Source organism: Cyprinodon variegatus, unplaced genomic scaffold, assembly GCF_000732505.1.
Source record: "Cyprinodon variegatus isolate N-32 unplaced genomic scaffold, C_variegatus-1.0 Scaffold661, whole genome shotgun sequence".
Taxonomy (NCBI): Eukaryota; Metazoa; Chordata; class Actinopteri; order Cyprinodontiformes; family Cyprinodontidae; genus Cyprinodon; species Cyprinodon variegatus.
In genome coordinates, this window is record NW_015151114.1 from 400,151 (window position 1) to 411,916 (window position 11,766).

The 11,766-nt window shown below is 40.4% G+C and overlaps 1 protein-coding gene across 1 annotated transcript; it reads left to right on the forward strand.

Moving 5' to 3' along the window:
• The first annotated feature begins 3,610 nt into the window (after window positions 1-3,610).
• Window positions 3,611-10,853, forward strand: LOC107096948 (BTB/POZ domain-containing protein 2-like). The gene is made up of 9 exons (XM_015393865.1): window positions 3,611-4,173; window positions 4,257-4,376; window positions 4,497-4,653; window positions 6,123-6,228; window positions 6,319-6,516; window positions 6,604-6,796; window positions 7,015-7,102; window positions 9,666-9,812; window positions 9,901-10,853. The coding sequence occupies exons 1-9, from the start codon at window positions 3,611-3,613 to the stop codon at window positions 10,060-10,062; spliced, it is 1,734 nt and encodes a 577-aa protein (XP_015249351.1). The 3' UTR covers window positions 10,063-10,853.
• The last annotated feature ends 913 nt before the right edge of the window (window positions 10,854-11,766 follow it).

The window sequence follows — 11,766 nt, forward strand, 5'->3', positions numbered from 1 at the left end:
AGAGCACCCTCAATACAAACCTTGGATTAATTCAGACTAGCCAGAATTTGGCAGCAGGTGTAACAGCAAACTAAAGGTGGAGGAAACACATGCATTCAGTATCTGCTCCTTTGTGCAAGAAGGAACAGGGTGAGTTCTACCAGAGCCTTACAAAAAGATCTCTAGTGAGCCATAGGAATGAACATCTCTAACCAAACCATCAGAGACAGACTTCTTGAGGGGTCTCAGAACTCAATATCCTCCAGTTTAGGGTTTGGGGTTCAGGGTTTCAACATTGTAAGGTATGATCCATTTGGTGACAGCTCAGTGATAGGGAGTGTAGGGAGGTTAATCCAGGACACAGAGACCTGCACAGGTTTAACAAGAACATCCTGACTGCCATTGATTATCGGGATGAAATCCTTAGACCTATTGTTGTCCTGCGTCCATGAAGATGCCTGGCCTAATGGGTCAACAATGTGCAAGCAGTTTGTTAAAGAATGAATGAATTGTCGTCAGCGACAGGGCTCCGTACTACCATGACCTACATCCAATAGAACATCTCTGGTACATCATTTTAGGTCTTTCTAATAGCCCCAGGTTCATCTGTGATTTGGTCAGTATTTTAGAGAACATCTCGTAAGAAACAAGCCATGATGCTCTGAAACATTCATAAAAGTATAAACTACTGGAAACCATTCTGAGTAGCTGCAGTGACATTCAACCATACAGAACTAACCTGCCTCATCAGTTTTTCAGCTCCCTTAAAATAATGTGGTATCATTTTGCACTCCATATAAATATAGTTATCCAGCAGTATGTTTTGTCATGCTCCCAATCGGGATCATATGTGTTTGTCCAAATCTCCCTTTAGTTTAAGCTGGGTTTTGTCCCTTTACATATCTATTTTACATATTTTACCTTTTTCAAATCTCACTTTCTAGTCACTTAAATAAAGTCTGCAAACAAAGGTGTGCCACTAAAACAAAACATATTAATTGCAGACAATAGACCCAAGAGTCGGCATTAACCAGGTGATAATCCTACAAAATTCAAACTATGTCTGCATATAGAAACTAGGGGATGTCCTAAAAGTTTCTCCCTTTACAAAGCAACAATTGTTGGATGAAGAGCAGTGCCTACAGTTCAGGTTGGTAATGGAAAGGAGAGCTCTGGAAACTTCAAGGTTCTATAAATAACAAACACCAGTCTCAACGACATATTTGGGTTTTAATTAAACACAATCCTACTTTATTTAACTGGGTGTTGGAATCAAATAAGTGGTTTGCTCAAGTTTCTCAAATCTCTGCATTTGTGATCTTTGCTATAATCTGCTGTAAATTTAAATAATCATTATTAGATTTTAGAAAACAAAAATTAAGTTCTATATTTTCACTATGATTGCAATCAAGTGGTCATTAATGATTTATGAAAAATTATGACGTCATCCAGCTTGTTTCTGCAAGGATTTTCCATTTCTTAATCCCTAGCAAGCCCGAGGTGAATTTACTATATGTAAATGTATGCATTATTTTAAACTGCAATTACTGCAGCATCAATTTTTGCTCTATCTCAATCATAAAGTGCTCCAATAAAATATTTGGTATAATATTTTTGCTTGATGCCACACAATGGCAGTCCACTGCTCCCCAAGGGGATGGGGAGTAGAGAGTGAATTTCTCCATTGTGGAAGAATAAAGGGATTTACATGACATCTGTTAAGTTACAGAAGTTCAAAAGGAGTGATAAGGAAATTGTGATGATGGAATACAAAAGGCAGGAAAAAACGGTTAATTATAATTAATAAAATAACTGCTGTATATAATGGCAAATACACTTCCTTGTTGCGCAACTATACTGAAATATTTGTAGTCTTTGTCGTGTTACTCAAACACCTTCAAAAGCATTTATGGTGGATTCTATTAAGGTGACCAGGTCCTGCTGCACCAGAGCATCCCAAAACCATGACTCACCATCCTATAATACGGCTATATAATGCTGTCTACCCTACCTTTTTCCTCAAACGTTTGTATGTAATCTCTCTCAATTATATATATATATATGTGTGTGTGTGTGTGTGTGTGTACCTCTCTAGCCCTCAGAGTGAGACCCATTTTTCCAATTTCACTATCAAAGTGTGGACATTTTGACGGTCCTCACATGCTATTTTGCATGTGAGGACTAAGGTGTCAATTGGTTAGGGTTAGTGAGGTATGCATTGGTGATGGTTAGGTTTAGGGTTACTTTTAGGGTTAGGGCATAGAAAGGGTTGAAAATGACTTAAAATCAATGGAAGTCAATGGGACTCAACACATGGTCCTCACTACCATGGCAGAACGAGTATGGCTGTGTGTGTATTTGTGTTTGTGAGAGATGGAAACTGAGGTAAAATTCCTTTTGCACCAAACGTAGCCTATAAACTATGTTCTGATATCGATTGTTATTTATGTACCACACCACCTAGTGACCAAAATGTGTAACTGCTTCCCACATTTCTCGAGAACGTCCACTGTTGTCAAAGTTGTAACATCTTGAAATTTTCTCGTAGATCCTTCAGAAGTAGATGTTCCTTTTACGAGTCATCAACGTGCCCAGTCATTGATATGTTTATTTATAGATATCAAACATCTGAGCTTTGTTTCTATTTTTTCCCTTTTTTGTGTGTGGCGTTTTTAGTCAGTGCTACTTTATTTATGTTACATTAAAATATTTTGGAGTCTTCCTAATAAACTGACGCCGAAGCGTGAATAGCTGATCATGCATAATGCCCAGAAAGCCGCGGTTGTCGGGACAGAGCGCAAAAGGAGATTCATTATGTAAATAAAAAAAGAGTAACCGGTTACTAAACAGCTGATTATCATCGGACAGTAGATTGGTCTCCACGTGACACATTAACTTACTATTATAAATTATAATAAGAGGAAAAAGACCACCAGAAATAAAATCTTGTATAATTTTTAAAAAGTTTAAAAGTGATTCCTAAAAACGTTCACAATAAGNAATTCCTTTTGCACCAAACGTAGACTATAAAGTATGTTCTGATATCGATTGCTATTTATGTACCACACCACCTAGTGACCAAAATGTGTAACTGCATCCCACATTTCTCGAGAACATCCACTGTTGTCAAAGTTGTAACACCTTGAAATTTTGTCGTAGTTCCTTCAAGAGTTGATGTTCATTTTATGAGTCATCAACGTGCCCAGTCATTGATATGTTTATTTATAGATATCAAACATCTGAGTTTTTTTCTCTTTTTTCCCTTTTTTTTGTGTGGCGTTTTTAGTCAGTGCTACTTTATTTATGTTACATTAAAATATTTTGGAGTCTTCCTAATAAACTGACGCCGAAGCGTGAAGAGTAACCGGTTACTAAACAGCTGATTATCATCGGGCAGTAGATTGGTCTCCCCATGATACATTAACTTATGTTTAAAAACTATAAAAAGAGAAAAAAAACACCAGAAATAAAATCTTGTATGATTAAATAAAGTTTAAAAGTGATTACTAAAAACTTTCGCAATAAGAGTTGTAAAATAAAAGGAGATAGAGGTCTTGCAGTACCGATGATAAACGCCAGGGGGAATAAAAGGCCCACGTGAGCGTGTGGGCCACCGAAATTACGGAAAGCGATGAAGTTTGTTGTTTACGCCTACAGCAGGTTGAAGATGGCCGCTGGAGACAACAGCGGCAGGCCTCCTTGCCTTAGTTACTCCGGCCCGGGTCCTTTAGGGAACAGCCAGCCCAGCAACAGCGTTTTCTCAATGCCAGCATCCAACGGCGGAGCGGTCGGTGCTGCCGGGGGAGCGCAGGGAACGACGAGGCGACCCAACCCGCAGTTGGGGCCTGCCGGAGCAGACGGCGGCGGCGTATCGAGCGGAGCTCCGCCGTCTGCGCAGAACCCCCTGCAGCCGTCCGCTGCGTCAGGTGTTGCTTCTGTCGCAGCCGGAGCCATGGCCTCCCCGGCGTCCAACATGACAAGCGGCGCAGCGTCGAACGCCTCCCCGGCCGCTGCGCCGAGCGCCACTCCGGCTGCAGCGTCCGTGCTTGTGTACAGAGAACCGGTATACAACTGGCAGGCGACAAAGAGCACCGTCAAGGAGAGGTTTGCGTTTCTCTTCAACAACGAGGTGCTCAGTGACGTTCATTTCTTGGTTGGCAAAGGAATGGGCGTTCAGAGAATACCAGCTCACAGGTAAGAGGATTTGTTTGAGCTGAAACTTCCAGGTTGTGCTGAACGAGCTGACCCCTCCTCCTGTTGTCGCATTGGTGTGTCAGGTTTGTCCTGGCTGTGGGCAGCGCAGTGTTTGATGCTATGTTTAACGGCGGCATGGCGACCACCTCTACGGAAATCGAACTTCCGGACGTGGAACCAGCTGCTTTTCTGGCTCTGCTAAAGTAAGGACTTTGAATTGTAGCTCAATTGTATATAGAAAGTTTGCATGTGCAGTTAACAGCATCCCCATCCACGTCATTCATAAAAGAGGAGAGGATTAAATCTGGTGATGTTTGTTTCAGGTTCCTGTATTCAGATGAAGTCCAGATCGGCCCTGAAACTGTGATGACCACCCTATATACAGCCAAGAAGTACGCAGTTCCAGCCCTGGAGGCTCACTGTGTGGAGTTCCTGAAGAAAAACCTCAGAGCAGACAATGCTTTCATGCTGCTTACTCAGGTCTGCCTCCTGGCCTTAATAATCAGCACTCAAAGCACTTGAGGATATTTTTTTTAATAACTGTTTTTTGAATCACTTCACTTCTTCATCTGTTTATCATAAATCTCGGTTACATTGTGAACTTTATGATCTACTAAGACATTTGCTAATATCGACAGTAGGGTTGGTTCTGTTATTGATTCTGTTATTGGTTCCCTTATTGATTCTGTTAAACAATGCGATTCCTTATCAATTCTTATCGATTGTGTGAAACGATTTAATTCTCCTATCAATTCTGTGAAACGATGAACTTGGTAAGTGCACGCTGACATTCGTCCTTCGCCTGGGACATTCCATTTCTGCCTGTCTCGGCAAAAACAGAAGGCAGTGAACAGGAGCTGCCAGCCTCTCAGCCAGCCAGGCTACCCGTCTCGTCACAGTCATCTAAATCTAATGGAGAAGTCATCCGTTTCATGAAAAAGCATTACTGTACAATTTCAGGAAATAAACTCATCTCCCCCTGATTTAAATAAACAAGCGTCACCTTTCTCTCACTCCCTGAACTGCGAAGAAACTTAATAACCCCAAAGAGAGGTACGAAACTGGTTTATTTCCAGAAATGTCATGATTTACTGGGAACTAAATTAAGCACAACCAGTGATATAAAACTAGCTACTCACCACCAGAGTTGCCTTCCATGCTGGTCGTAACTTTAGCTTCTGTCCAGAAGCATCAAAAACGCGGCATTCGTTAAAATGTATGCCATGTTGTGTGCACAGGTGTTTCTGCATGTTGTATGTATTTCCTCGCTCGGATGTAATTGCCACTTTGCAATGATCGCAAGGCGCTTGTTGCCATCTTTCTCTTCCTGAAAATTAAGCCAAACCTTCGATCGCTTTACCCGATTAAACGCCATTTTTTGTTTTGCTTTTCCAGTCTCACACCTGGTCACGTGATACTTGCTTACTGAATGCCTTGTGCGTAATTTTTGAAAAAAAAAAGTGACCAAAGTCGTGCTGCCCAGCGCTAGGCTCTGGTGCTGCCTGGAACCGCTAAGCGAGCTGCCAAACAGTGGTATGAAATTGGAACACATGGAACTGGTTCTGAATAGGAAGCGGTTTTCGATTCCCATCCTTTTCAACAGTGAAATCAGGAAGTTTGAGTCTTGATAAGTCTGCCCTTTAATACAAAGTTTAGGCACAGAGATGTATAAAATGCATTTAATAAAATAAGCCATTGTGAAAATGTAAAAAGATTAAACCTATAGGTCTCATTGAAGTTTTGGGAGCATTTCAAAAGTAAAATATACTCATAACTCAGACCATTAAGTATGTTCTATAGTTGTTGAAAGACATTTTTATGCTCATTTTTCATCGCTTGGGAGGAGAGAATGGAAACTCCATCTCACAGGAGCGTTGACTCCCTTTGTGTTTGCATAAAAACAGATCATGTTCTAAAGTTTGTAATGAGCCATGTTCTCTTCGTTTCAGGCTCGTTTGTTTGATGAGCCACAGCTTGCCAGCCTTTGTTTGGAGAACATTGACAAGAACACTGGAGACGCTCTTGCTGCTGAAGGTTTCACAGACATAGATCTGGGTAAAGACTCATTTTAAAGTTTTGTTGTGATGGCTTAAGGTTGTATCACCCCTACGGTTCGGTTTAAAACTTGTGGTTTACCTCCTCCAGATACTTTGGTGGCAGTGTTGGAGAGGGACACTTTAGGAGTAAGGGAGGTGCGTTTGTTTGGAGCCGCCGTTCGCTGGGCTGAGGCCGAGGCTCGCAGGCAGCAGCTTCAACCCACTCCAGAAAACATGCGTAAAGCCCTGGGAAAAGCTCTCACGCTCATCCGCTTCCCTCTCATGACCATCGAGGAGTTTGCAGCAGGTTAAATAAAGCTCTCATCACTTCTCCTGTTTTGATTAACCGCTCCGACTTCAATCTCCATTTACGCCTCCTCTCCTTATCCTGCAGGTCCTGCCCAGTCTAACATTCTAACAGACAGAGAGGTGGTGAGTCTTTTCCTCCACTTTACAGTAAACCCAAAGCCACGTGTGGATTTCATCGACCGTCCTCGCTGCTGCCTCCGCGGGAAGGAGTGCAGCATCACCAGATTTGGCCAGGTGGAGAGCCGCTGGGGCTACAGCGGGACGAGCGACCGTATACGGTGTGTTTATCAGGGATGCAAAGCTTGGACACAGATTTATGGCTCTGAATCTTATGTGGGATATGAAACATAATCTGGTTGCAGTAGCCTGCCTGTGGTAAAGGATCTAGAATGGTCATTAAATGATTTGAATAAAAAGTTTGTGTGATACAGACACTCTAAGCAGTTATACCTGCATACTGTGTTGTATTTACGTCTGCATCTTTTTTGTTTCACAGGTTCTCTGTTAACAGAAGGATTTTTGTGGTTGGATTTGGACTTTATGGATCTATTCACGGACCTACAGACTACCAAGTCAATATACAGGTACTGACTGATTACTTTCAGTCTTTATGGAGTCCTACAAAAGTATTCATGCCTCCTTTTGTTCATTTTTCCACATTAAAGCTGCTGACTTCAATTTATTTTATTAATTCCTTAGTGATAAACCATAACATGGTGTTGCATATTTGTGAGGTGGGGGAAAATGATACTGATTAAGAATTTAAAGGAAAACTAGGGAATAGTTTGTACAGTGGCTTGCAAGTAGTCATACATCGTAACTTTTTCTTCGTGATATTACAACTAAAGGCAAAAAATATATTTTATTAAAAAATGTAATGTGAAATATCAGACAGAATGGTGTACAATAAAGTAGAAATAAATGTATACACATTTTAGTCAAGGCAAGTTTATTTGTATAGCACAATTCAGCGCAAAGATGATTGAAAGTGATTTACATGAATTAAACAATAAAACAGAAGAAAAAGAAAAGCAAGTAAAGATAAAACATGATTAAAGCAGCTAGAGTAGAAAATAAAAAAGTTAGATCACAACCTTAAACGAATTATACCTCAGTTACCAGTTTAACTTCAAAAGTCAAAGGCAGCTCCAAATAATTGGTCTTTTAACTTTGACTCAAAAGAACTCAGGCTTTCAGCACTTTTGTAGTCTTTTGTAGTTTTTTGTTCCAGATAAATGAAGCTTAGGAACCAAATGCTGCTTTTCCATGTTTGGTTCTAGTTCTGGGTGAACAGAGTAGGCTGGAACTGGTCTGGGAGGTTGATACACTGACAACCAATCTGTTATGTATTGAGGTGCTGATCCATTCAGGGATTTATAGACTTACAGAAGGATTTTAAAGTCTATTCGCTGAGCTACAGGGAGCCATTTGAAGGACTTCAGAACTGGGCTGATGTGTTCTACTTTCTTAGTTCTAATAAGAACACAGGCAGCAGTGTTTTGGATCAGCTGCAGCTGTCTGATGTGGACTTTTTAGGCAACCCTATGAAGAGACTGTTGCAGTAATCAAAGATACTAAAGACACATTCATTAATGAGTTTTTCTAGATCCTGCTTGGACATTAATCCTTAAATCCTGAAATATTCTTCAGGTGATAATAAGCTGACCTGGTAACTGCTTTTATTTGACTCTGAAGGTTCAGGTCTGAGTCCATCATGACACCAAGATTTCCGCCATAATCAGTGGTTTCTAGCTGTAGTAGCTGAAGCTTTGTGCTAACTCTGGATCTCTCTTCCTTTGGCCCAAAGATTATTACCCCAAATTTAAAGGTTTTTTTTGTTTTTAACAAATAAATTGGAAGCAGCCTTTTGCAGAAGTATCTGTCCATTTAAATTGTTTTATTGTAAAATAAAGGCCCCTAGTGCTGCATAAAAAAGCTGCTCTGTGAAGGCAATACGAAATTTGTAAGAGAATTTTCATGAATAATCTGTTGTGATCAAAGTTAATGTATATTTGAAAGTATATGTATATAAGTAGATTTTCCAGTAGGGCTGGGCGATAGGAAGATACATATTGTACCGAAGGTAGAAAAGTGTCTGTCGTGCTAATTCTATTCTATCATTTCTAACACAATTGTATCTCGTATTCAAGCAGATATTTCCCATGGTAGACTACGACGAACATATTAGTGTAGCCACGTAGCCTACACACAGCTTATAAGTGATCAACAAGATTTATTTATTTTTTAATCCACAAAGAAGCGCCGTCCTGTGGTTTTGCAGCATGACGCTACTTTACGGCTTTTGACTCACGCGGGTTTGCGACATGCTTTACGTTAGTTAACTCATGAGAGATGGAGACGCAGGAGGCTGAAGTATTAAACCCGTGGTCGCAACAAACAAGAGACAGCTACGCAGGCACCCCAAGATGAAGACATTTTACCAAAAAGAGGGCGCACGTCTGTGATTTGGTTATATTTTGGATTTAAGAAGTGCAACACGGAGTAGACAACGTTCATTTGCACCCGACGGCAACACGACAAACCTCTTCTATAACCTGAAGAAGAACCACAGTAATTTAATTTAAATACCTGTAGGATTTTGAAAAAAAGTGAAGGATACTGTAGCCCTACCTCCGCCTCATCTTATGCATATATATTGCTGCACTACAATTTATTTTTCTAAATTATGACAGTTCTATAAATGTCACTTCAGAATAAAGTTGAAAAAGTAAGCAATTGTATTGTTTTGTCATATTTTTCAGAGATTTGCTGAAAATGTACTTAATTGGGGCATATTTTGATATATATATCATTATTGTGATATAAAATAGTCCATATCGTGATATATGATTTTTTTCCATATCGCCCAGCACTATTTTCCAGTATATTTTTTTTTTTTAGAAACAAATTGACAATATCAGTCTTTACAAAGCTGTGAGACAAATGATTAGTATTTATATCTGCTGGAAGACTGAATACAAATTCATCCTTTTTTACAATTTCAATTGAAGCTGTATATTGATTATTCTCCACTTATTTCCCATCATGTTTGTTAATCTCATAAATTGGCTCTAATTAGATGGAAATGAATTGAGGTGCTCTAAATTTGTGGTTTAATGCCATCTTTGATATTTGTGTCTGTTCCAGATAATCCACACAGACAGCAACACTGTGCTGGGACAGAACGACACAGGCTTCAGCTGTGATGGGTCAGCAAACACCTTCAGGGTCATGTTCAAGGAGCCGGTGGAGGTTCTACCCAGTGTCAACTACACTGCCTGCGCCACACTGAAGGTCAGCAGGAAGAGATCAACGATTAATACAGGAAAGAACCCACACTTTGAAAAATGTGTACTTACCTTGTTTTCTGTGTGTCTGACAGGGTCCTGACTCTCATTATGGGACCAAGGGAATGCGAAAGGTAACGCATGAGTCATCCTCTACCGGCACAAAGACCTGCTTCACCTTCTGCTACGCTGCGGGCAACAACAACGGCACTTCTGTAGAAGACGGACAGATCCCAGAGGTCATCTTCTACACATAGTCACCCCCAGACGTCCCAGAAATCTTCCATCAAATGTGACAACCCGACACCAGCGCAAGGCCACACCTCCGCAGCCATACTGGGGACTAATCTGTCAGACTCAAACTGTTCCCTCCTCACAATGTGTGACTGTTAGCTGCATGGGAGGACAAATAGCTGGTGGACGACGTGGCTTGTTGTGTGAGGCGACGCCTGTCGACTACCTTAGTGCTCTAATTTTACAAGCTCACTGAAACCAGCTGGGAATGATGCAGAGATGTCTGATCTGGAGGGGGTCTCTCAGATTATTCACAGTATCATTGTCACTGCTTCGGGTTGACAGCATAAAGCTTGACACAGGATTATTATTTTTTAAATCTGTAGAATCCTCCTCCTCCGATGCTTGATGGCAAAGGAGACCCAACTGTAAGATTGTAAAGTTTAACAAATTTGCCAAGATGAATCCTTGTAGCGTTTTGTACAGAGTCAGCTCTGCATCAACTGTAACTTCCACTCAATGATGGACCTCATAGGCTTCATGAAACCTTGAATTTGAACCAGACTTCATGACAATGTTAAGAGGTATGACTAAGATGAGCATTTTTTTCTGTTTTTTACTTAACAGTACAATCTGTGATTTCTTGTGTCTTTGCTTGGTAGTTGCCTATACCTGGTATACATTGCACTTCTTGGCCTTGCCTTCCTTTTATTTTGTTGCTCTGTGAATGCACACTAACTTTTTTTTTAAGCTTTATTTTAAAAGTTGTGGGTGGAAGAGATTTTTCTCGTGGTGCCGAAGTTGATGGGTTGTATATTAAAGTGGCATTTATTAATTAACAGTATATATGTAACTTGAATTAAATGGAAATTAAAATGTGAGGAAAAAGAATTGTGTGCAGCTTTTTAAAATAAAACCAAAGCAAAAAGTTAAATTGGACACTAGCAGTAAGAGTTGAGGACTGTTAGCCATTAGCATTCATATGTTAAATCCAATAGGTCCGTTGTAGATAGAAGTACCAAAAGGAGACATTAATACATGGTTTCCATGGTTGTAGAAAATTGGGCATTTTGAAAAGGTAACATTTTCAATGCCCTGGAGATTTTCTATTTAAACGGCCATGAGAAGACCAACATCTTTGAATAGACATTTCACAAGATTGAAGGCTGACTACTTTTTTTTCAATTGGTTTGACACTTTTTTGTGTTTTCTGTATGTTCTGCTCCAGTTACAGTTTTTATATTTATATACATATATATATATATACACACACACTCACTGGCCACTTTATTAGGTACCCCATGCTAGTAACGGGTTGGACCCCCTTTTGCCTTCAGAACTGCCTCAATTCTTTGTGGCATAGATTCAACAAGGTGCTGGAAGCTTTCCTCAGGAAATCTGGTCCATATTGACATGATGGCATCACACAGTTGCTGCAGATTTGTCGGCTGCACATCCATGATGCGGATCTCCCGTTCCACCACATCCCAAAGATGCTCTATTGGATTGAGGTTTTGAAACTGTCCTTTCTCAAACAGTTTCAAAACCTGGATCTTTCTTAAGTGACTGTGGAGGCCATTTGAGTACAGTGAACTCATTGTCATGTTCAAGAAACCAGTCTGAGATGATTCCAGCTTTATGACATGGCGCATTATCCTGCTGAAAGTAGCCATCAGAAGTTGGGTACATTGTGGTCATAAAGGGATGGACATGGTCAGCAACGATTC